The 26,673-nt window shown below is 38.6% G+C and overlaps 1 protein-coding gene across 1 annotated transcript in view; it reads right to left on the bottom strand.

Moving 5' to 3' along the window:
- The window catches only part of Hecw1 (HECT, C2 and WW domain containing E3 ubiquitin protein ligase 1), a 287,449-nt gene that overhangs the window by 88,938 nt on the left and 171,838 nt on the right, over positions 1 to 26,673 (bottom strand). Inside the window, exons 10-14 of the mRNA XM_026410640.2 lie at positions 26,481 to 26,582; positions 21,083 to 21,233; positions 13,091 to 13,230; positions 10,789 to 10,910; positions 8,139 to 8,324 (exon numbers count right to left, since the gene is read on the bottom strand). Coding sequence (XP_026266425.2) covers positions 8,139 to 8,324; positions 10,789 to 10,910; positions 13,091 to 13,230; positions 21,083 to 21,233; positions 26,481 to 26,582 — 701 coding nt within the window. The remainder of the gene's footprint in view (positions 1 to 8,138; positions 8,325 to 10,788; positions 10,911 to 13,090; positions 13,231 to 21,082; positions 21,234 to 26,480; positions 26,583 to 26,673) is intronic.

Genomic DNA, 26,673 nt, shown 5'->3' with positions numbered 1-26,673 from the left:
AATAGAAAGTCAATGAGTAAATAACCTATCATTACATATCAAAGCCCTAGAAAAAGAACAAATCAATACCAAAAGTAGTAGAAGACAGGAAAGAATCAAAATCAGCTTAAATCCATGATATTGAAACAAAAGAAACGATTGAAAAAATTGACAAAACATAAAATTATTTCTTTGAAAAAATGAATAAAATTGATAAACCCTTAGTCCTGCTAATGAAGAGAGAAAGAAAACTCAAATTACTAAAATTTGTGATGAAAAAAGAAATAACACAGCAGACATTGCTGAAATATGGAAGATAATCAGAGACCATTTTAAAAATTTATACTCCAATAAAATATAAAATCTTGAAGACACTTGACAAATTTCTAGATACACATGGCCTACCCAAACTGAATCAGAAGGATATATACAATTAAAACAGATCAATTTCAAGCAATGAAATAGAAGATGCCATCAAGAGCCTACCAACTAAGAAGATCCCAGGACCAGAGAGATTCTCAGTGAGTTGTACAAGACCTTCAAAGAAGAATTAACATCAATACTTCTCAAGTTACCCATGGAATAGAAAAGGAGGGAACCCTTCCAAACTCATCCTATGAAGCTAGTATCACCCTGATACTAAAACCAAACAAGAACACATCAAGGAAGGAAAACTTCAGACCAATATTCCTGATGAACATAGATGCAAAAATTTCAATAAAATTCTAGAAAATTGCATACAAAGACATATTAAAAGATAGTGCACCATGATCAAGTGGGGTTCATCCCAGGGATGCAAGGTTGTTGCAACATATGCAAATCAATAAATGTAATTCATCACATCAAAGACTTAGAGACAAGAATCATATGATCATCTCAACAGATGCAGAAAAAGCTTCTGACAAAATACAGCACCCCTTTGTGTTCAAAACACTAGAAAAACTAGGGATAACAGGAACATATCTCAACATTATAAAAGCTATCTATGCTAAGCCCACGGCCAATATCATTCTAAATGGAGAAACACTGAAAACATTCCCTCTAAGAACTGAAACAAGACAAAGACGCCCTCTTTTACCACTTCTCTTCAACATCATCCTTGAAACTTGAGCCAGAGCAATTAGACAGAATAAAGAAATTAAAGGGATTCAAATAGGAAAAGAAGAACGCAAGCTATCACTATTTGCTAATGACATGATTCTATATTTAGAAGATCCAAAAAATTCCACCAGAAAACTTCTAGAACTAATAAGTAAATTCAATAAAGTAACAGGATAAAAAATTAACACTCATAAGTCAAATGCATTCCTATACATCAGTGATGAATCCACCAAAAGAGAAATTAGGAAAACTATCCCAATCCCAATAGCCTCAAAAAAATTTAGGAATCATTTTAACAAAAGAGGTGAAAGACCTCCACAAAGAAAACTATAGAACACTAAAGAAAGAAATTGAAAAAGGCCTTAGAAGATGGAAATATCACCCTTGTTCTTGGGTAGGCAGAATTAACATTGTCAAAATGGCCATTGTAACCAAAAACGTTATACAGATTTAATGTAATTCCCATTAAAATCCCAATGACATTCTTCATTGAAATAGAAAAAGCAATCATGAAATTCATTTGGAAAAACAAGAGACTCAGAATAGCCAAAGTAATCCTTAGCAAGAAAAGTGAAGCAGGAGGCATCCCTATACCATACTTCAAATTGTACTACAGAGTCAAATGGCATGGTATTGGCACCAAAAAATGGCATAATATTGTCACCAAAACAGATATGTAGACCAATGGTACAGAATAGAAGACACAGAGACACATCCACATAAATGCACTTATCTCATACTAAACAAAGGTGCCAAAAATATACATTATAGAAAAAGATATCCTCTTCAACAAATGGTGCTGGAAAAACTGGAAATCCATATGTAGCAAACTGAAATTAAACCCCTATCTCTCAACCTGAAAAAACCTCAACTCAAAGTGGGACAAGGATTTAGGCACTAGAACAGAGATTCTGTGCCTAATAGAAGAAAAAGTGGGCCCAAATCTCCACCATGTCAGCTTAGGTATTGATTTCCCTAATAAGACTCCTGAAGTGCTCAAAGTAAAATCAAGAATCAATAAATGGAATGGATTAAAACTAAAAAGCTTCTTTACAGCAAAGGAAACAATCAATAATGTGAAGAGAGAGCCTACAGAATGGGAGAAAATCTTTACTACAGGCACCTCAGACAGAACATTAATCTCCAGGATATATAAAGAACTCAAAAAACAACACACACACACAAAAAAAAAAACCCAAAAACAAAAAACAAATAACTCAATCTATAAACCGGCTAAGGAACTTCACAGATACTTCACAGAAGTAAAATTGATCTACAAATATGTGAAAAAAGTTACAACATCTCAATTAGAGCAATGCAAATTAGAGAAATGCAAATCAAACTACACTGAGATTCCATCTCATTCCAGTCAGAATGGCAATTATAAGGAACAATAAGTGTTGGCGAGGATGTGGGTTAAAAGATACACTCATACATTGCTTGTGGGACTGTAAATTGGTGCAACCACTATGGAAAGCAGTATGGAGATTCCTCAGAAAACTTGGAATGGAATTACCATTTGACACAGTTATTCCACTCCTCAGTTTATACCCAAAGGACTTAAAATCAGCATACTACAGTGACACAGCCACATCAATGTTTATAGAGCTCAATTCACAATTGCTGAACTATGGAACCAACCTAGGTGCCCTTCAACAGATGAACAGGTAGAGAAACTGTGGTATATATACACAATGGAATATTACTCAGCCTTAAAGAAGAATGGAATGATGACATTTTCTGGTAAATGGATGGAACTGGAGACTATCATGCTAAGTGAAATAAATCAATCCCAAATATCCAAAGGCCCAGTGTTTTCTCTGATATGCAGTTGCTAATTTATAATAAGGTGTGGGGAGAATAGAGGTACTTTGGGTTAGACAGAAGGTAGTGAAGGGAGTGGAGGGGGTCTGGGAATAGTAATAATAGTAGAATGAATTGGACATTATTACCCTAGGTACATATATAATTATACAACCTATGTAACTCTACATCATGTCCAACCAGAAGGATGAGAAATTATACCCCATTTATGTATGATGTATCAAAATGCATTCTATTGGCATGTATAACTAATTAGAACAAGTAAAATAATAGTAATAATAGTGGTGTTTGACTTAGAAGTTATATGATCATTGTTTATTTATTTTAACTTTGTCACTGATTAATATTAAATCTTTCACTGATCACATTTAATGATTATAGATTTGAACTCTCCTTAATATATGAATATACCACCAATTATTCTTCTGTTATTGTTTTCACTCCATGTTAATATTTATTCTTTTATTTTTAAACTTCCTGAATCATTACTTAGGTATGTCTTTTTTATAAGTTGAATCTGTTTGACACTAAATCTGAAAGCATTTTCCTTTTGGTATGTGACTTTTACCCTATACCTACCTATTAGCATAAGTCCTATGTTTGGCTTTACTTTTGTTATCTTATTTTTATTATTTACAATTTCTTTGTGGACACTTTTTTTTTGTGTGTGTGTTTTGCTACACAGATATATTTTGTTTGATTTTAACTTTTGTAGGAATTTGGAAGAGAAAGACCTTGTTTTACATGGTACACATAGTTGCCTGTTAAGTTTGTCAAATAACTGGATTTAACCTTTGTTTTGTAAATTACCCAATTTGACCCTCCTTGCACCTGCTTGGAGTTTAGCACAACTTTAGCACAACTTTCCTTCCTTCCTTAGGGTCGCTCTCTTGTCACTTCCTCATCGTTTTATTCCAGTCTGGGAATGTTGATCCAGATAGTTAGAATACACTCTTCCAATTTAATTATGCATCTTTTCCCATATTTTACTCAGGTTTCTGGTATATTTTAAAGCCTTGTAACAGTCATAATTTACATTTCTGTATTAGATTAACTTGAATGTTCACCATGAGTCCTTTTTCTATTACGATTTTCCCATTTTTTTAAAATTTCTTGTTTTGCTTCGTAAATGATCCATCTGGAGAATGGCTTTGGCATTTGATCAGGATAGGTGAGAGAATAGGTTCAGCTCTGATATTGCACATGAGATTGGTTTTCTGTTGTCTTCATACATAAATGACCAAATAATAGGACGACTGGGCTGCAACCTTTTCTTAGGAATATCTTGCAGTGGTTGCTCTGTGGATTTCTACAGTTTAGTGTTTGGATGGGAAACTTGAAATTGTCTGAGTTTTACTCTTTTCTAGGTAACTTTTATATTATGATGGGTATGTTTTGACAAGATTTTTAGGAAACGTCTATTTAAAGACATTCCAGAGCATATACAGATAGAGAATTTATTTTAACTAATTTGTTTTGTTTGAAAAATATTTTATTGATAGTGATTTTACCTCTTTATGCAGTATATGTAACGATTTTTACTGTAAATCCATGAATTAATCTGCCCACTTGAATAATTTATTGTAGTCTAGCGAAATTTTATTTAAATATTTATTTAACATTTACATATTTAATTTAATCAATGTCAATATTTACTATTCAGTTACTGTTGCTGTACTTATTATATTCTGGTTTCTTCTTCAGGAACCTCTGTAAGTCATTCATCCCAAACTAAGGTAAGAGGTTCTTGGGGTTTCATCAGTGAGCAAAACTGATTCCTGCCTTCGAGGAGCTTAAAATCAAGCCAGAAGAAATAGACAGTGAGTGCTGGGCATGTTGGCACACACTTGTAATCCCAGCGGCTTGGGAGGCTGAGGCAGGAGAATCACAAGTTCAATGCCAGCCTCACCAAAAGTGAGGCTCTAAGCAACTCAGTGAGACCCTGTCTCTAAATAGGGCTGGGGATGTGACTCAGTGGTTGAGTGTCCCAGATTTCAATCTCTGGTTCCCCCCACCCCCGCAAAAAAGAAAAAAAGTAAATAGACAATGAAGAGGACAATGCAAAGTATCTAGTGGGGTGTATGGGTTAAGGACCATGGGAAGGTGTGGTTCCTTCTGCTTTGAGTGCTGTTTCCACGTTCGCATGCTCTGTTAAGTGACTTGATTTCCCTTAGCGTCATTTCTGCTCTGTTTTACCCCCAAGTTGTTAGTTTGGTTTTCCCTAAAATTCAACAGTGTTTATTTTTTTAGCCCGCTTTCTTTGGTCTGCTGCTTCTCATCTTGTTTTCTGCTTTTTGTTTCCTTCACATGGTGGAAGCAGCTCTTCACAGGCTCCTTCTTGTCCTGTTATCTATCTATTTCATAGTGGAGGCCACCTCAGGCCCATGCCTGCCACCAGGCAGTACCCCATGGGGCCCAAAGCCTCACACCCTCCCTTGAGGGTAACTGTCCCCTTCTGCTTAGACCTGAGGCCATCTGTGAGGTCCACAGGCAGTCTTCATGGAACTTGGGCAGGAGGCATGTCCTCCTTTCTCCCAATGACAAAGGAGATAGTTGGCATTTTTGTCTTTGCTGCAGTCCTTCTGAAGTGTCATGGCTCAGCTCGGAGCTCTTTCTAGCTTCCTTTGAGGGATGACTCTACATTCAAACATTCCCAACAGCTTTCTCCAGCCCTTCTGCTTCCCGCCAGGATGCATAATAAAAGTGAAGGTTGTTATCTCTGAATATATAGATAAAGCAAGAAGCAGACTGGTCAGGGTAGGGACAAGAAGGTGATTTTGGTACTGTGGACCCTCGTTTGGCCAGTGGTGAAGATGGCTCTTTTTACAGTGAGCTATATCATTTCGTTTTTTGTTGAATTGTGTTCCTAACTCTTAGTCTCCCGTACAATACATTCTTTCCAAGTTAGAGGGTTGAGCTTGTAGGCTGTGTTCCAAAAATGTTTTTCTCAATCAATTCTCATCATTAATGGACTTTGGCAATGAGGGGGTCTCTTTCCCCTATGTTTCTCCCCGCCCCCCCGCAGTGGACCTTTGCTACAGTATTCAGAGGACGAGTGGCAGATGCTGCCCACCTGCCATGGTGAATTCTCACATTAATTTATTTATTCTTTGCCTCTGTTTATAAAATCATGAAGGCCAAAGAGGCATTATTATTGCTATTTATGAAAAGCAAAAACAAAACAAAACAAAAAAAGGCTCATAAAAGTGGAGTGACTTGCCTAGGGTGATTTGTTTGGGATGAGTTGGACCAGTCCTCTTTCACAGGACTACACCCATTTTTCCTCCCTATCCTCTTGTCTGACCACCATAAATAAACTGTGATAGTACATTTCAAATATGGGACTAAAGCTCCAGTTCAGTACATGTTATGCCTTGGAAATTCTTTCTGCCACTTATTTTTTTTTTTAATTTTTTTTATTTTTTTATTATTGGTCGTTCAAAACATTACCACTTATGAGTGTGTTTTAAAGCAATAAACAATTGGTGAAAATGTGTGTGTGTGTGTGTGTGTGTGTGTGGTCATACAGTGTTTGTATTAAATGGAAAGTAAAACACAATCTTCTCATTTCAAATTCAGATTTTTTTTTCTTTTCTGCATATGATATTTCATTTCACAAAACAGAATTTTAGGAGAAAACTGTCTTGCCAGAAACTCTTTAATATGCATTCAAGCTAAAATTATACAAACAGACTAAAATTTTGGTGTGTATCTCAGCCACTGTGCCCTCTCTCAGTATGATGACCTGCAGGTGACCGTGTCATCTGCTGTGTGTAAGATGGAGAGCCAGAGCCTTATTGCATTTGGGGGCCTCCCTGTCCCTGTGCAAAAGCTGCAGCCATAGAAATCTGAGGCTGAGCAAGTTGTTTACATAAGTGTGTGCTTTTGCATGATAAACACTGCCTTTTGGTCCACTGATTCATAGTGGTGTTTTCTTGGCATCTTGGTCAAGCAATATGTGTAAATGTGGCTGCTGAAGACTACTGAGCACTAGGTGTGTCTGGCTCTGATAAGATGCTCCTTTATTTTCTATTCTGGCTCAGGCTTTATTTCCCACCCCAAGGCATATCTGCAAGCTGTCATAATATAAATTCCTGTCATTTTTCCCAGTGGAGACCACAGCCACTAACTAAAAAGGTCCCAGGCAGTACATTCTAACTATGGTGGCTTTACTACTATATAAGGCATATCCCTAACCACTCGTGCAACTCACTCCTGGCTTCAGAAGGGCCCAGAGATTTGGCCCAAAGATGCTGCTAAACATCCCATAATGCACAGGATGGGACTTGCATTCGTGGCATATTCTTTGCCCACATGCTGTAGAGCGTTCTGGTTCTCAGGCATGCTTATGGACTTGTAGGAGCAGGATCTGTGGCTCCAAGGGGACAAAGATGACCTACAGGGTCCTTTTGGGGAACTATGGCTTTGTAGGTACACAAGGAGGCAAGGAACTGTCCAGTGCGGCTTCCCACTCAGAGATCATCAAAGGAGGGATTTTATTTAGCGAAGTTCATAAAAGTTTTTGCAGGAACAGGTCTTTGGTAAGTTGCTTGGCCTGTTCCATATATACATCAAGATGATTAAGAGAAAATATTCTTACTCTGGCAGACTCAGCTAGATTTCCAAAGCATTTGGATTAAGATCACATAGAACCAAAATGCAGGCCAGAAACCTGGCACAGACCCAGTTCACCCCATTCCTGTTTGGTAGGAGATTTTAAGGAGAATTGAAGATTTATTAGGGAAATCACAAGGAATGCAATAATGTCATTCCCCATTTAAACAGTAATGCTATCTACTGAGAGTTAGCTGTCTAAGAAGGTAACCCAATAATCTGCCACTGGAGAGAATCTTGTTTTCCATTCCCCAAATACAAATTTATAAAGATGTAGACAGTAGTTCTCAACCAAGCATGATCTTCACTGCCCAGGGGACACACCACAATGTCACCATTTAGGAAGTGTTCTATTGGTATCTGGTGGGCAGAGGCTAGAGATGCTGGCTAACATCTCATTATGCACAAGAAGTTGTCTCTGCCCAGCTACCCTCCAAAACAGTGCTGAGCTTGAGAAACCCTGATGTGGATAGTTATCACCCCCTTTCCTCCTGAAGGCCAAATGTAGCTCTGAGGCACAAAAACCTTCTTCCCCGACAACCCACCTCCTCATTCTCACCAGTCCTTTTCTTGGTGAATCAGAGCATTCCACGAAAGCCTCACGCATTCATCACACTCACCTTCCCCTGCTGGTCTGTTTTGATCTCCCAGCCTCGGGGCAGTTCCAGCCGAGTGTCTGCGAACATGTTGATGAAATTCACCAAGTCCCGATTGTGCTGGTAGCGTTCAAAATTGCGAGCATCTCTTCGGACTTTCAGAATCATGTGCTTTAAGCAGGTGCTACTGGTGAAGACTCGGTAGGCACTCTGAGACAGGTTCAGGGAGAATGGGAGTCGAGAGTGGGAAATTTGGAAAAACAGACTGAGTACACTTGGAGCATTTAAACATGACGTAATGTGATTGCTACACAGCAATTTATAGTGAGCTTGAGATAGAGGCCTCAGAAGCAGAGTTCTTGCCTAAGAAGTAATCGTGCATTGATTATTAACACACATATATCATTCTAATTCTACCCAACTCTTGGCAGCCTTGGACAGTCATGTAAAGCTCCCTCACACCTTCTTCTACCTCTCTGAGCTTCACTCCTGTCCCCTCATATCCCTTCTCTGACAGTACAAGTCTGCCTTTCTTCTTATCTAACAAAGGGTAGTAATTTAGGATCTGTGGGGACTTCAGGCTGGACTACAGAAGTGTCTCAGTCCTTCGAATCCTATGTAAAACTTTGTGTGTGTAGAGATCAGGGGATGAGAGGAAACAAAGAATGTTTTAGGAATTTCTAAATATGCCAAATGACAATTTTATGGAACATAGGGCTGGTGTGTGTGTGTGTGTGTGTGTGTGTGTGCGCGTGCTTATGTGTGTGCAGTAAAAGAATAGACTCTGTGGAAACCAGAGAGGCTGACCCACCAACAAGGTGAGTTCACACTCACCTTGTGCCCAGTCCTGAGTGCCAGGGCATCAGTATCTGCCATACTTATTCTCCATTTGTGTCTCTCCAATGCAGCACTGGGAATCTGCTCTGTATCCAATCAGTGGTCCCCCTTTTCCCAAGCCAGAACTGAGATAACCTCATCAAATTATGGCTCTTGCCTTATGGAATCATTATCATCTAAATTCAGGCACCCAAAGTGGAAACTGCTGTTTTGAAACTAGTCTTTTGTTTTTTTTGTGGGGGGTGTGGATACTGGAGATTGAACTCAGGAGTACTCAATCACTGAGCCACATCCCCAGCCCTATTTTGTATTTTATTGAGATACAGGGTTGCTTAGCGCCTCACTTTTGCTGAGGCTGGCTTTAAACTGGCAATCTTCTTGCCTCAGCCTCCCGAGCCGCTGGAATTACAGGTGTATGCCACCACACCTGGCTCAGTCTTTCTTAATTCCTCATCTTCATTCCACCCACAACCACAGGGGACTCAAAGTCAATTGATTCCCTGAGAAATCTCTCTGAAGGCAGTTATTCCTTGCCATGCTCCCAGCCACTTCCTTAGGTTGGGCCTCCATCATCTCTCCCTTGAGCAGTTGAATTGGCCTCTAGTCTTGGCCCCTCAGTCTTTCCCTGTGCTCTGTTGCCAGAGAGAATGCTTCATCAACTGTGTGGTTACGAAGCCTCAATGCCTAAGAGCACCGTGGGTTCCTGTTGCCCATTGAAGTAGATCCAGGATCCTTTGCATGGCTTACCAGGAGTCTGCTGATGATTCTCCAGCTCTCTCTCCCTGTCTGTAGCCTCTCCCACTTGGGCCACTCTGGAACCTTTATAGCTGTCCCAAACATACTAATAGAGAACACATTGTCCCTCTGCCTGGACTTCTTCCTAACCACTTTCTACCTTCCAGATTCAATGCACCTGTCTCCTTCTGCTTCTTTAAGCTCTCCGGGAACTTTGTCTTCTTTCAGTTTGGCCCTGCCCTGTTTTGTTAAGCTGATTACTTTGGATGTCATCATCCCCTAAAAAAGACACCTAGTTCTTATGTGTCACCTTAATCTGTCTTTGTGATTCCAGCACCTAAACTGTGCCTGATCTGCAGTGTTGTTAAATGGGAAATTAACAAATAGAGTGATATTGTGCCATTGTTCTTTTAAAAATACCCTCTAAAAATGCAATGAAAAGGGAGGGGGGGATAGTAGACAATAGGACAGACAGCAGAATACATCAGACACTAGAAAGGCAATATGTCAATCAATGGAAGGGTAACTGATGTGATACAGCAATTTGTATACGGGGTAAAAGCGGGAGTTCATAATCCACTTGAATCAAACCGTGTAATATGATGTATTAAGAACTATGTAATGTTATGAACGACCAATAAAAAAAAATGCAATGAAAAAAAAGTGCATAATAAAATCACATCCAGTTCAATATTAGCCTGATATTTGAAAAACTGCATCCAAAGGATGTTTTCTACATCTAGGAAAAAAATCTATTTTAAAATTTCTTCAGTGAAAATGATTGCATTAAATAGCTCATAATGAAGGGCATCTATTCATTTCATGTTCTTTTAAAGTTTTAACAATAATAAAAATGAGTATTTGTTTCCAAAGTACTTTCACTGACATGAGCCTAACAAAAAAACTAAAGAAACAACAGTATTTCCAAATCCAGGCTTTTTACTTATTGGGAGACTCACAGTGAAAAGAATATATTGGGTTTTTTCCCCCTTCTTGTATGGTGCAAAATTCTAGTCTTTTGGATCTATCAAATGACTTTACAAAGTTTGTCTGGGGTCTTGATGGAGCCAGGCCAGGCCTCCTCTGCTCTTGGAACACTCACATAATTGGCATGCAGCACAGTGAAGAATTCTGGGTTGGTGATGAACTTGACGGCTGGGGACTGCAGCAGCAAGGTGATTTTTTGTGAGTTAACTGGAGAAAGTGACCCTTCTCTCCTCTGATCTGGAAAAAGTGAAGTAAATCAACAGAATACATTTAGAAAAAAAGTAGTTTCAAACCTGTTTTTTTTTTTTTCTTTTCCCACAGCAGTAGCACACAGATCTCTACCTGCACAGCAGAACTTGTTTTGAATAGCAATGTGACCAGGTGTCATACCGGTAAAGCATCCCTTACAGAAATGCTTGGAAACAGAGTGTTTCAAATTTTTTTCCAGATTCAGAATATTTGCAGATCCTTAATGAGATGTCTTGGGGATGGGACCCATGTCTACACATGAAATTCTTTTAAGTTTCATCCACACTGTATACACCGAGACTGAAGTTAATTTTATACATTATTTTTAATAATTTTGTACATGAATCTGTGTTTCATGGTGTGGAATTTTCCATTTGTGGTATCATGTTGGTGCTCAAAAGGTTTTATTTTTTTTGGAGCATATCAGATTTTGGATTTGGGGATTAGGGATGCTCAACTTGTATCACTTTCTGTAAGCCAGTTAAGAATCATTATTTCCTAGTAGCATTCCTCCATCATTTCAGGTAGGCACAAATCTTCTAACATCTCCTCCCATTTATCCTGATGATTTTTTTCTTATTTTCATTACAAGTTGAAAACCATAGTTTATGACAGATTCTGCAAAAAGGGTCACAATTTTCCCCCTCCTTGTATCTATACCCCTCTGCAAAGGGACTTTGTAGCAATAATCCTTATTAAATTGGATTGGTGTTGGCCTTGTACCTTGCTTCACTTAGTAGATTGTAGCAGAAGTGACACGTCAGAGTTTCAGAAAGTTCTGTGTGTCTCATATCCCTGCTACCACTAGGAAAACAACTTGAACTAGCCTTCTGAGAGATAAATGATGGGGAATAGAGACAAATCACCCATCTGAGGTCGTCTCACACCAGCCAGCCCACAGCCAATACAACATTTGATCCAAGACATTTATCTGTGTGAGCCCAGCAGCATCCTGAGGACCCACCCAGCTGAGCTTGGCTCACATCGACAACCCACAGAACTGCTAGATGAATGTGTGGTTTCGAGTGTAAACCACTAAATCTGTGGATGGTTTGTTACACAGTAAATGCCAAGTGATCCAATGCCAAACTCAGAAATCAATGTCCTCTTTCTTTTTTCTTCATGTTTCTAATTACTGGATCAGTGTACCACGTCTCTCTCAGAAGGCCAAACAATGAAATTAATAACAGAAAAACTCACACTAGTCAGTTTGGTAAGTATGTCTAGAGAATTGAATAGAATGGAAGCAATTAAAATGGTTGCTGAAACTGTATGTGCATTTAGGAGATCACATGAAAATGTCCAACATCCGTGTTGCTGTTGATGGTGGAGAGCTGGCAGGATGGGAATCACAATGTCTGCTTGGTGAGACTCTCTCTGAGCCTTCTTTTGGTGAAGAAAATTGCCATCATTTAACCCATTTCAAAGAGAAAGTGAATTACTTAAGATGCCACTGTGGTAATCTTATATTGTTGTGGGTATAAAAAGTGGAAGCCAGTCTCATGGTTTTTGAATATCCTTGTCTGAGTAGAACTCAATTTGAAGAATAAAAATCAGGAAAACTGGACCCTGAGTGAATGCATACTGTAGTAGATTAAAAAAAAATACTCTTGCATGGTGTACATAACCAGAAACCTGCTAGAAAACCTCTTTCTGCCCAAGTTCTTCCCAGGGGAGAACTGAATTTTCTTCTAAATGCAAAGTAATTGCTCCTAGTGTTGTCACATGGCTCATTTGAAATAGAGTGTGAATTTTTATAGCATGTTTTATTTGTATGTGGAAAACCCTTAGGACACCAACAGATATATTTATTTAACAACAAAGGATTAAGCCACCACAAAAGCTGCCTTGGTACACAAATATTGTGGCAAACTTAACTCCATCCCCTGAATCCATGTGCTTTTGTATCTCACCAGCCATATTGGTGGTATTCTCTTCACTGTGGATCTGTATCTCCTAAGTTTCCTGGAGGGGGAAGCTCCATTGTCTGCTTTACCTTGTTTGCACCATACCTCTTTCTCTTCTACCTTGGTCTTTTGCCCATTCTGTTGCTCTCTTTACCCTAGGACCCATGTCTAACCCATGAGGTATGGTGAAGGACTTGTACACTTCTGTCACACAGCTGTTGGATGCCCCCACTAGTATATGGGGACCCCCATTTCCAATACCTAAGCTTGATTGGGGAGATTCAGCCTCTGAGTCACTCCCTCCACCTCCACCTCCTCCAGCTGGGACTTGCTCACAGCTTTGGCTGCCAGAATCTTCTTCAGATCTTTCTGTTGCAATGGTCCGCTGAATATTTTGATACCTTTGCATTAGAAAATGGAAAGATGGAATTAACTTTTTTTTTCTCCTTGTGGGAGGCCAATGCTCTGAATCAGACAAGAATCTGTAAAGAATTATCTTGAAAGTCAGAAAAGGAAGGCTTAAAATTCCCAAAAGATAGACAAAACAATTAGCAAGAGAAGTATGTCTAGATTATTTGACTTTTTTTTTTTGAAAGCTAGGCTGAATTTCAAATATGGTGACTTTCAATAATCAACAACAATAAAAAAATAACTAATCATGCAAAATAGCCTGTGAACTGCATCAAACAAAATCAGGCTTAGTCTTAAATAAGGGTATGGGAAACAAATTAAAATGTTACAACTAAGGTATGGAACTATCACCACATTACTTTAATAGGCCTACAAAAAGGAATAATTGTTGCACCATATCTCTTTCTCCTTTACCTTGGTCTTTTGCCCATTCTATTGCTCTCTTTACCCTAGGACCCATGTCTAACCCACGAGGTATGGTGAAGAACTACTATTGGACAGCTACTTGATATGACTGGGTAGAGGTCACAGAAATATTGTAAAATATAATAATATAGTTTAAAAGCATCCTGGCAGACAAATAAATATTTGCTGCTTATTTAAAGCCTCATTTTTCTTCCTAAGTTGGGGATTGAGTCAGTTGGCTGACCAGTCAGTCACTTTCTCAGGTAATACATATTTATCAGCCCTCTGACCACGTGCATGTTTTGTTCTGAGCTTTCAGATCAGAGAGGATTAGAATATGACTTTGTCCTTGGAACATACAGTTGAGATGCAGCAAAGCAGGGAATGGCATGTAAAACACAACTCTAGCAATGTGAAAGTCAGTCCAGGTCATGTTAGAGACATGTGGGAACACACAAGGAGATCCTAAGGTAGGTAAAAGCTGGAGTATGAACTTATGGGGGAGCTTATTGAGCAGAAACATTTTCAGAAGGGAAAGCAACACGTGTGAAAGCAGGGTCCCCTGGGAGAGCTCTGGAAAACTTAGGGGTGGCATCAGGATGCATGGGCACCTGTTGGTGAGAGGAGACCAACAGAGAGGAAGGCAGGGATCACCTGAAGGATGCCCCAGCAGCAGTTTGGGTCATAGGCCTCCTAATCTGAGGAACATCAGAATATACCTTGTAGGACTTGTTAAAACACAGGTTTCTGGGCCTTATCCCCAGAGTCTATGATTTGGTAGATCTGGGGTAGGACCTAAGAATTTGCATTTCACCTAGTGCCCAGGTGGTCCTGATGCTGATGTTCTAGGGGTTAACTTTGAACACCATTGCTCTTGATCCTAAGTAGCAACTGAAAAAGAGAGACAGGGCCAGATGAACGCTTAGAATGATCAGCCAACACTGGTGTAGAGAATGGGTGCAGGAGAAGAGCCTGAAGTCAGCGAGAGTAGTCTGAGAGCTACTGCAACAGTCTGGGATGGAGATGCCAAAGGCCACCTCAGGCAGGAATAGTAGGTCATGCTGCTGGGGTGAGGGGAAATACCCACATATTTCAGGGATCTCAAGATAGGCTCTATCTTCCAGCAGAATTCTCAGAAATTTTCTACACCTCCCTGCCCTTGATAGCCTGCTATGTCTGCTTCATGTTATCTTTTAAGCAGATGCCCAGTTATTTATTTCCTGTCTGCTCCACTCTACATGCCTCAACCCAAGTAGCCTCCTTCCTTTCCCCATACTACTTCTGTTTTATTTAATGCCTCTCAATTAAAGTAACATGACCAGGACCCATATTTACTTCTCCTCAAGGCAGGGATGGAAGAAGGAAGACACATTTAGCAGAATTTGTAATAATTTTGTAGTTAGTCTCAATAGGATTTGTGGCTTCACTGGATATGGGGATGGAAGAGGAGGAAGGAGACTATTGTGACCAGGTAGCTGGAGGTAGCAACACTGAAAGTCAGTGTTAAAAGGATGGATGGATCAGGGGAGATATTTGTTGGATTTGGATATGCTGATTTGGAGGTCCTTAAGGTCATGCAAGTCACACTATCCAAAGGGATGTTGCTTATATGGGTCTTGTGCTTAGGAAAGTGAGGAGTGAGTGGAGAGAGGGGGGCAAAGAGGAGGAAGAAGAGAATAGTATGGTAACCAGGAATAACCAGGTCTCCAAGTGCAATCCAAGATCAAACAAAGGAGGTACCCAGCATTGCACAGATGTGGTTCTATTGTGACAAGCTTCTGAAGCCAGTGCTTCATTCTTTCCTTGAGCTGACAGAGGAAGCCTTCCTCAGTGTGGTATCTAGACCACTTGCAAGAGAATCATCTGGGTGATTATCAACGTTACAGAAACTGAAGCAAAATTAAAACCTGAGCTTCCAAGATGCTCTTCAATTAGTATTATGTACATCTAGGTTTGGAATCACTGATCTAAGCGATTTTTTCACATTTTATTTTATCTAGAGAGATTCTACTACTTACTTTGATAGCTGACAGGAGATACCTTTCTTTTCCTGTAGCAGTTACTGAGAGACACTTTCTGAGAAGATCTTTTAAAACGAAATGTGGAAGAGAGAGGAATGAACAGAGTGATCTAACTATAGAAATATTTGGGTTTGTTTACCACCTCAACATGTCTCTGGCAGGGAGGGTTGGAGAAGGAGAAAGATAGCCTTCTATAATCCCCCTCCTGCACCTCAGGGAATACAGCCCTGCAGGAGGGCAAAGTGGCTAATGAGAAGCTTCTGAAGTCTGAAACCTTGACTGAGGGGAGAATAGGGCCTTTCAAAGACGAAGGAAGCTTCTAATGGAATGATGCCCTAAAAGCTTTATGGCAGATCGTATTTTCCCAAAATGGGTTAACAATTTTTTTTTTTTTTAGTCCTATGTGCTATCACAGAGCCTCTCTAAGAGGTAGATTTGGTATTGCCACCCCCTGGGCCTGGGAAGATCTTGTGACCACTTTGTCTAATGTAGTATAAGGTGACAGTTTGTGATGGAACCCATGTTGTGAGGAAGCCCAGGCTACCTGGGAAATCTCTGTGAAGGTGTCCTCGTGGACATTCCCAGCCAACAGCTAGCATCAATCAAATATGAGAGTCTCCAGCTCCAGCCACCCTAACCACAGCCTAGAGATACTCCAGTGAGAACTGCCTTTCTGGGTCCAGTCAGATCAGGACATGAGAAACAATGATCATGGTCCTAATGAAGATTGTAGGCTGTTACTTAGCAATAAATACCTGGGGTGGGACTTAGACAAATGTCAAGTTGTTGCCTCTCTTTTTCTTCCCCAAATACAATGACCACAGCAGAGAATTTTTATGAGGACATATGATCTTATCTGATGATGAAAGTGCCACCAATGTCACAATCTATTTCACATGTCTTCAATTGGACCTTGGTTATCTCGTGCCTTACTAAGTCAACAGCCTCAAATCCCAGATCTACTCCTGAACTTAGCTGAAGCTCAGGGGCAGTTTGGGGGAATCAGGGCACCAAAGAAGAGAAAGGGAGTCAGAAAGTCCGTTGTCTTCTACTTCATTAAGAATTATCTGTCGGGGCTGGGGATGTGGCTCAAGCGGTAGCGCGCTCGCCTGGCATGCGTGCGGCCCGGGTTCAATCCTCAGCACCACATACAAACAAAGATGTTGTGTCTGCCGAGAACTAAAAAATAAATATTAAAATTCTCTCTCTCTCTTTCTCTCTCTCTCTCTTTTTTTAAAAAAGAATTATCTGTCAGTGTCTTCCACTCTTTTTTTGTTTTGTTTTGCAGTAAAAGGTTAAGTATTTATAGTATATGAAAGGCTAATGGAAATTGGTAAGAAAGTCAGCTGGAATACATAATTTGTAAATGGACACACACACAAACACACACACACAAACACACACACACACACACACACACACACCAAGTAAGACAAAAGAAAACCTTTCCAAAACAATGCTAAGCCAACCAATCAACAAAACAGAACCCCCCTAAAATCCACGAACAGACAGGTCACATGGAAGTAAATATAATTAAAAAAAAAAAGATTTTGGAAAAAATTGGATCCTCCAAGAAATAAAGTATAAGTGGTTCCAAAATAAAAGAAGCATCTTCTAAATCAGCAAAACGAACCAAAAGATGAAATGGAAGTGAAGGTATTACTGGCACAGTGAACTCATAAAACCACAATAGAAGATAGTTAAGCACTGATAACAAATACCAATACCATGTTCATCTTTCCAGACTTGCTCTTTTGGGAACAGAACCTTAAAAGAATACTATATTTAAAAATAGTCTTAACATTTAACAGGCTTTGGTGGCTAAGTCAAAAATAGTAATAAAAGCAATAAATAAAATACTCAACAACATAAGAAATTAAATTAACTTAATTATAGCCACTTGATGGGATAGTATATGAGCATTTAAATGTTAATCTGAAGATTATGTGGCAATAGGAAATGCTTATAGTGTGGAAAGTGAGCAAAATGAATATAAAACTAACTACATGTTACCTTATAATCATTTAAGAATTGTATATAATTAAAGATGGATACTTTTTTTTAAAAAAAAGCCTAATCCATGAAGTAATAGGATTGTAGATTTTTTTCTATTTAAAATTTCTATCTCCCTCTGGAATATTATAATTTTATACAACTAACTTAAAAATCAGACTTTAGTTGCTTATTTAAAATGAGAATTCATGCTTATATTTCCTGATTGCTCAATACCTATGTGTGAAGATAGAGTTAATTAAGTCTGGATATTCCAAAGGCATAGGAATTCACTCAGGAAATAATCTTGTACTGAGGTATATTAAATTTTTAGCACCTCACTAGGTGGCGGAAGGATTACAAAGAAAACCAAGACAAGAAGGTAAGAATGGTAACAGGGGCACACATAGTCAAGAGGCTACACAGGAAGAAGTCACTGGCTCTGTCCTAGGTGGAGGTGTCACAGGGCTCATGATTTTTGAGTGAGGCCAGTAGGATGAGGAGATGTGGCCCAGGTTGGAGGTAGGTGTGGCCCCTGTAGTGGGAGCATGTGGTCACACCATAAAGGCCTGGAAGAGTGTGCTGTCGTTACAGAGTGACCAAGGTTGAACACAGTCACATTGCCATTGGGCACTCTGTACTTGGTGTACATTTCCTTGGGTGCAGAGTCAGGAGAAATTCCTTGTAAAACTTGGAAATGTTTCTATTTTGTGGTGAGACAGTGAACTTGTATATTTCTCCCAATGACTTCAGGTTATCAGAAAATGACCCCTCAGTGTGATCACATGTGAGATAGATAAAGACTTATAGTATACTTTGCACAGCTACTCTTATCACACCAATTCACAGAAAACCTTAAATACTTGAAAGCAATGGGTTAAGATAAGTATTTAAAAGCTTGGATACTTATCTGAAGGTTATCTGACCTTCCCTAAGTAGGATTTTTCACAAGAAATAAGCACTTTCTCAAATTTCTAAATTCCTTTTCTCTCTCTGTCCAGATGAACTGCAAATGCAACTCCCCATTCAACAAAATCTGGCTGCCTTTCCTATGTGATCATCTCCACGGAGGGCACAGGAGTTAACACATGAAAGGCGCAGATCTTCTCGAGAGGCTGGGTTCCAGATGGTTCTAGTCTAATTTTTATATCATACAATCAGAACACATGAACTTTCATGGATTTTTGTGCCATAGGTCAAGGTATTTCCTTCTGCTTTGAATGCACTGTATTATTTAATCATTTGATGTATTGTTGATTTGATTATTGCCTAGTGTTCAAACTGAACCTCTTGTAGATAACAGCATATGACACCTTCTCAGTTTGCTGAACACTCTTAGCTCCTCTGATCTGGCAAGACAGGCCTAAAGGTTAATTTTTGCCTATGAAATGGCATAAAATGAGCTTCTGTGTCCCCTGCATTTTGTCACAACAGGTTTGTTGCAATCACCATGACAGGACCATCTCATGGATTTTTGGCGCATTTGTGTCTAATAAAACTAGCGTATCACAAGATCTTCCTTGTAATATGCTTTGTTTCTGTGGGGATGACTGTGGAGAAATGTGCTGCCAATGAAAATCTTTTCATTAATGATTTAAACACTCAGCTACTGAAGAGGAAAAATAGAAAGCAAATGTCTTCCCAATGTTCAAGCAATAAAAGAATATTCTGATGCTGTGAGAAGTTGTTCAACTAGTTTTTGCCTCCACGTGGCTTTTTTTTTTGTACTGGGGATTGAATCCAGGGGTGCTCCATCACTGAGCCACATCCCCAACCCTTTTTAATATTTTGTTTAGACACAAAATATGGCTGAGTTGCTTAATGCCTTGCTAAATTGCCTTGAACTCACAATTCTCTAGCTTTAGCCTTCTGAACCTCAGATTACAGGTGTGTACCATCATGCCTGGCCTCCGTGTGTGTGTGTGTGTGTGTGTGTGTGTGTGTGTGTTTTAAAATATGTTTTTAGTTGTGGATGGACACAATATTTTTATTTTTATGTGGTGCTGAGGATTGAACCCAGTGCCTCACACATGCTATGCAAGCGCTCTAACACTGGGGTTGAGCCACAACCCCAACCCCTCCATGTGTTTTTTTAAAATATTTTTTTTTTAGTTGTAGATGGACTCAATATCTCTATTTTTATTTTTTTATTTTTATGTGGTGCTGAGGATCGAACCCAGGGCCCTCCATGTGTTTTTAATGGCACCAAATGGTCTAATTCCCCCTCTGGCTGATACAATTAAGTTTTGAAGTCATATGATGTCAATAGATATCACCCTCCCTTCTTTTTAAATGTTTTTTTCCCAGTCATTCTCAGTTTTCTCTTTACCTTAATACTTACACATAAACACAATGCATATGGATGCCATTTGCAACTGAAGTTACCCTGCAGCTTACATCCCTGGCAACTAACAGTATCCTGAAGCCATCAGCCTGGCCTAAAGAACAAGAGGTTAGAGAGGATGCTCTATACTCACTTAGGTATGGCAATACATGGTCTAGGGTTTCATTTGCACATCAAAACCAAAATGACATCAATAGTGAGGGTTTAGTTTTTAAACAAAATAATTCTCAAAAATTCTTTTATTTTGTAAAGACAGGTTCTCACTATGTTGCCCAGGCTGACCTCAAACTCACACTTCTCCTGCCTCAGTCTCCAGAGTAGCTGGGATTATAGGAATGTAGGAGCACACCATCATGCCTGACTTCAAAACATTTTTTCAAACATTTCTTTTTCTAAGATGAAGGCATTTGAAGAATTATTATTTATGGGTGGGCATGTAGCAATTATGACAGCAGGGTAGAAATGTCAACAGTGATTTATGGGACAATTTTTCCTGCAGGCAGTTTTTAGTATTTTTTATGGAACCTATCCTTGGAATGTTCTAAACTGTTTTGAGTTCTGCCAAATATCTTGGAAGAATATTATGATGGATATGGACCAGTATGCCAGAAAAATGTGCATTTGTGTATAATTTTGCATACAATTTCTGGAGGGTTCATGAAATACTAATATCCTTGGTGAATACCCTGAAGAGAGGGTACTCTTGGTTAAGAACTTCTGTTTTAGGGCTGGGGTTGTGCCATAGAGCACTTGCCAAGCATGTACAACGCCCTCTGGTTCAATCCCTAGTATTACCAAAACAGACAGACACAAAACAAATAACAATGACAAAACCTATTTTCCAGCCTGAATCGGTAAGAAGTTTAAGGAATTCCCATCTTTAAAGGACACTGGAGCGTCACTTGTCTCTGCTACCAAATTCTAAATCTAGCTTGTCAAGTACCTGTTACAATGGGTTCTTTAAGGTACTTAATCACTTTCCAGTCTCCTCATTCTGAGCAAAGTGTTAGAGGAGTTTATTTGGCTGCCATTCTGCTTTCACTGAGGTTTATAGGAGCTCATTGCATACTGATCACCAACCGCCTGTTGAGCTGCTCCATCTGCTGGATGGACCCCGATCTCCGCATCCCGTCTGGGGTGGCTGCTGCTGTTGGACGCTGCCAGGTGGTGGTACGGTTCACATGGTCCACATAAAAGACCCGCCCATGGCTGTCAATTCGAGCTTCCCAGTCTAGTGTTTAATGAAAAGGCAAAAAGAAAAATCAAGGACAAACTACTGACCCACGTGAAGAGATAACTACTTCCCAGTCTTCTGAGGTAGAACTCACCATTGGTTGGTTGTAGAAGGCCAGACACTGCCCACAGCACCTGCCATGATTGATGGGGCAGTGGCACAGAATCAGGCCTTCTAGAAAAGAGCTTAACACACTCAGGTTCCCTGCTGGACCATTTTAGACAAATGGACCATTTTAAACAGTAATTGTGGTTCCCTGAATATGACCTATGCTAAAATTCTAATGATTTTTCAAGAGAAAGCCTATTTAATTAATTTATTTCTTAAAAAATCTTGTGGTTACCCAAGTGACAGTTGAAGAAGATTAGACATGTCCTCCAGTGACAGCTGACACTATGATGCTGGAGAACCCTTTCCTTGCTAGATATAACATAGGAGGACTAGCTTCAGTGACAAGTGGCAATGGCCTTTATTTTAAAACTAGTTTTAACTTTAGCTCTAAAATATTGTACCTGCAACTTTAGATAGCCTCTTCTAATACTTAACAAGTTTAACTGACTGCTATATCTATTGAGAGGGTGAATGGAAAGATTTGATACTAGAGTTTCAAAACATCCTTTTGCTAAGTTGTAAATTCACCCTGTATATTCAACATACCTATGGTTACAAAACATATTTTTACCAAAACCAAACCAATGACAACTATGGACAAACAAGGCACTTGGAAAATTCCTCTTGTTGCTAAAAAGCCTTCCTGACCAGTAGAGGGAGCCCAAGATAAAGATAAATTTCTTTTGCTTCCCAAATAAAACAGAGGAAACCCCAAAATTAAAGGGCAGAAGCATCATGGTAGCCTACGTAATGCATGTAGGGGTTGAGGTGGGGTGATGTGCATGAAAATCCCTTAAAAGGGAAAGGGATGAAATGAATGTATTCATGTCTGAGCTCGACGTACAGGAGCAATGCACAGAAATGGGCAAAGTTTTTTGAGTCCACACATAAAAATGTGGTGGAAATAGCAGCAACATGATACATTTTGCTGAAAATGTATTAGCTAAAGAAAAAAGAAGCAAAAATGACTGCAAAGGGAGGGAAACCATTTAGCCTCTTAAGTGAGAAAAGCCCATAGCTTTTGGGAGTAGGTCAGATATTAACAATATTCTTGAAAACGTATCATTCAGGTAATGACATAGCAACTCTCAATTTTTAAATGGAAAAAATAGATTTGGCATATTTATGGCTTTATATGTACATGTCATATCTGTTAGGAAATATTATTGCATGTGCCTGACCTGAGGGATTGCCAATGATGCCTAATGAAATCCAAAATATCAGAAAACACCAGATTTAACTTATAAGGCAAATTGAAGGGAAAATTTAGATTGTAAAAATATGTTCTAAGAGGCTTTGACTACAATTGGCGATTAGTTAATCCAGCTGTCAACTGATGTAAATGTTCATTAGCTCTTTAACTAGTTGATAGAATTGTGTATATGCGTAATTGTGTTACTTAGTATGTAATCTCTCTCCAAACATTTTGAAATTTCAGTGGTTCCCAACTTAATATTAAAAAGCAACCGGACAGTTCTTTTTCTTGAATCCGATCTGTCATCTAACAAAGAATCAGCATTAATCTTTAAAACTCATGGCACTATTTAATTCAACTGAGCAAACTCCTTTTTAGCAGTGATTAGAAACCAGGAACTATGTCAGATCCTAGGACACAGAGCAGAATCACACAGGTCCCTGCCCTCCAGGAGCCCATGGTAAAGGAAGGACCACCACAGACAAAGCTGCAGTCTTACAAATTCTCTAAGGCAAAACAAAACAAAAGAACTAGAGAATGAAGCAGTGATAATGGCATTTTCTCACTGCACGTCTCAATATTTCCAAATCACTCATGAAAAAGGATGGAAAGCCAGAAAGACATGCTCTTTTGTCAATAGACTGAATACCTGGAATGTAGAGTGCTAGTTATATGTTATTACAAATATTCAGAAAATAATTAGCTAAGTGTAGTTAGACGTTACAAGTGTGTTTTTTTGTGTTGGTTTGTGAAGAATTTGCTTTCACATATTTTATAACAACAACAACAAAATCCTATGGAACTTCAGGCTTCATGATGACCTGAAGAACCCAGCACTGTGATGTCATGAGTTTGCTTAAATAGACATCTGAAAATTACTTCATTGTAAAGGCTTTCCTTTGACAATGCTGTGGCAAGTTACACTAGTGCAGGTGAGGTCAATTCATTTGTGATGGAAGGACCTGCTGAATATGTTTTCCATGAAGTTGAAGAACAATGTTAGCTTGATCATGAATTACCTTTAGTTATGCTAACAAAACATGTCAAATTTGGCATTTAAATATTTTTTTTCCACAATTGAAATACTATGTTTATTGTCCAGACCTTTCTCTTGAGCCTCATAATTTTACAATCAATTGCCTTCTTGACATCACTACCTAAATCACACCTCAAATATGATCAAAACCAAGCTTCAGAACTTTTGTACCCAAATCTGTTCTGCCTGTAGCCTTCCTTTTCCATCTCAGTTGTACATAACTCTATCCTTCGAGGCTAAAATTCTTAAGTCATTTTTGAGTCCATCTTTCTTTCACTTCCACATCCAGTTTGTCATTAAATCTATCTTCAAAATATATGTGTGGAATCTGACCTTCCTCACCACCTCCACTGCTCCCACCCTGGTCCAAGCCACCATCATTTCTCCTCGAGGTCACTGCAGTAATCTCAAGTTGCCTCTCATGCTTCTATCCTTCCTACTTATGATTATTCCCTATGAAGCAACCAGGGAAAACCTTTCAAAACCTAAGTCAGACAATGTTATTCTTTTGCTCAAAACCCTGCAATGTCCCCACTTCATTCAGATAAAAAAGCCAAAGCCCTCATGTGCTCTATGAAGCCCCATGTGACTTGGCCCTGCTGTCACCCTGACCTCAGGGCCTGCTGCTTTCTCTCTTCCTCAACCTGCTCAGGTGCACAGGTCACCTGTTAGTCAAACTCATCAGGGGCTCTATCTACAGCTTGGTAGTGGGTACTATGTTGGCTTGCAAAGCTCTTCCTTCCCAGCATTGACCTGGAAAAATCCTTTATCTCCTTCTGTGTTATCTTCTCAATGAAGTCTACCATGACCACTTGATCTAAAATTGCAAACCAGCCACCATCAAATATCATAAGTTCCTTACTCTGCACTATTTTTGCTTTTAGCTTAGCATTCACCACCAATCGAAATGCTACACTAATTCCTTATTTATTATTTTTTTGTTTATTGTCTAGCTCTCAAACTAGTCTGTTATGTGCGAGAGGGTGGAGATGTTTGTCCAGTTTGTGTACCTAAAATAGTACCTAGCACAGAGTAAGTATTTACAAGTATTTATTGAATGGATGAATACCAGGAATGAAGTAATCGATGTACTGTTAGAAATTATCTAAGAAAATTTAGTTGGTAGGATTCACTAACAAATTTTCTATTATTTTCCAATGTTACATCGATAAAAAATTGAAACTCATCTGGAAAAATTTGTTTTAATTATTGAAAGTGGCTTACATTAAGTACTTCTAAAATTAATTTGTAGCCAATTATTTATAATATCTGCACATACAACTACTTATTAATTGCTCTATCATTGCAAAGGAATATTTTACAATGGAATAGTTTTCAGGTGCCTGTTTAATCCACCATGCATTGGTAGATTATTTTTATGGGGGGAGTTTCCCTCCTGAAGAGAGCATGTTATAGATATTTTTTCAGATAATTTCTAAATAAAAGTATTTGTAGTAATGATGAATTTTTCCTATTTATTTATGGATTATTCATAAATCAGTTCCTGAATAAAGGAAGAAATCAAGCATCAAAAGTTAAAGGAGATAGTGTTTGATTTGACCTTTGGAGAACAAATATGGTGCTTCTGTAAGTTAGTGCAAATATCAAAGATGTTCATTGTTTTCTCACTGATAAAACACAATTTGATGGGGGAAAAGTAGTGTTTGTACAAAATACATCACATTATCAAGAACAGATGAATGAAGAAATAGGTATGTCTCCTTTTGAAATGGGAATTGTTTCATGTAAGCACAGGCAAAAGAACTCAAAGAAACTAGGTATCTTGCATCCTGAAAAAATTTTGCAGTTGTAAAATCTATCAACTCTTAAAGGTTATCTTTGCATGAGAAAAAAAATCCTAAACCAAAATAGATAGGTTCTAGAATTCATGAATGTATAAAAATAAGTGAATTTATAATGTGTGGGGTGTCAGTTCCTTCTCATAAATTTATTAAATGGAGTGTTATAAGGTTAGAGCTGAAATGATATCTAGAGACTACCTCGTCCAAACTTAGCCTTCAGCAGATGAGGACATTAAAGCTTTATTTTACAAATAAAAGCCTGAGTATCAGAGATTAAGTGAATTTCCTAAGTTTAGATGACTAGTTAGATATTTATCAATTACACACTACAGTTATTAGGATAAAATTATATTCAAATTTATCCTAAAGATGATATTTTTATATCTGGCAACCCCTAAAAACCACAGAAGAAGTTGGGAGCTATTACCTATTGATGAAAGTTAAAGAATGAAAAATGAAAGTTCATGGGCCCTACAATTTGAAGTTTTTTTATTATATAGAAATACTTATGGATGAAACAGACATTATTATTACTGTATGCATATATGTGAATGCATGACCAATGTGATTCTGCAACTTGTATACTCAGAAAAATGAGATATTGTATCCCATGTGATTCAAATGTATGTCAAGGTCATTGTACTGTCATGTGTAACTAATTAAAACAAATAAAAAAAGAGAAATAATTGTGGATAACAGATCCCATGGCATTGGTAAAACTATTCTATTTGGAACTGCAAAATTTTAATATAAAATAGTAAATTTGGGACTTAAGGGTTATGAACAATTTGCAAAGACTAGTTAGATCTTGTAAAAAAAATGTTCTTCATTTCAGGAACTGAGGGACATTGAAAACATTTGGTTATGTCTTCAAGATCATGTGCTGAAACAACTAGTAAAAAAAATAAATAGACAACAACAACAACAACAAAAATCCCCCAAAACCCAACCAGGTTTTCAGTAGATGCCATATTGTTTTTTGATGACAGTGTAAGGTATGGAGTTGGGGAAGAGTTTTGATGTTTACAAACAAATTCATACTGACCTGTTCAAACTTGAGAGGAAGAGTTAAGACATAGATTTTAAAAACTAGAGCTTACTTGGTGGAAGAGGCTCATCGATTGTTGGGTAGTGATGATGTTCAGGCCTCAAGGAAGGAAGCTGGCTTACTGGCTGGGAATTATGGAGTATAGGACATTCACCTATGGACAAGATAGTCAAGACATTCAGATTCATTCATTGCTCTGGTAATGTCATAAATGACTGTAAAACAAATTACAAGAAACAACAAAT

Source organism: Urocitellus parryii, chromosome 3 (assembly GCF_045843805.1).
Source record: "Urocitellus parryii isolate mUroPar1 chromosome 3, mUroPar1.hap1, whole genome shotgun sequence".
Classification (NCBI taxonomy): domain Eukaryota; kingdom Metazoa; phylum Chordata; class Mammalia; order Rodentia; family Sciuridae; genus Urocitellus; species Urocitellus parryii.
The sequence above is the reverse complement of the archived record's forward strand: the minus strand, read 5'-3'. Positions and strand labels throughout refer to the sequence as shown.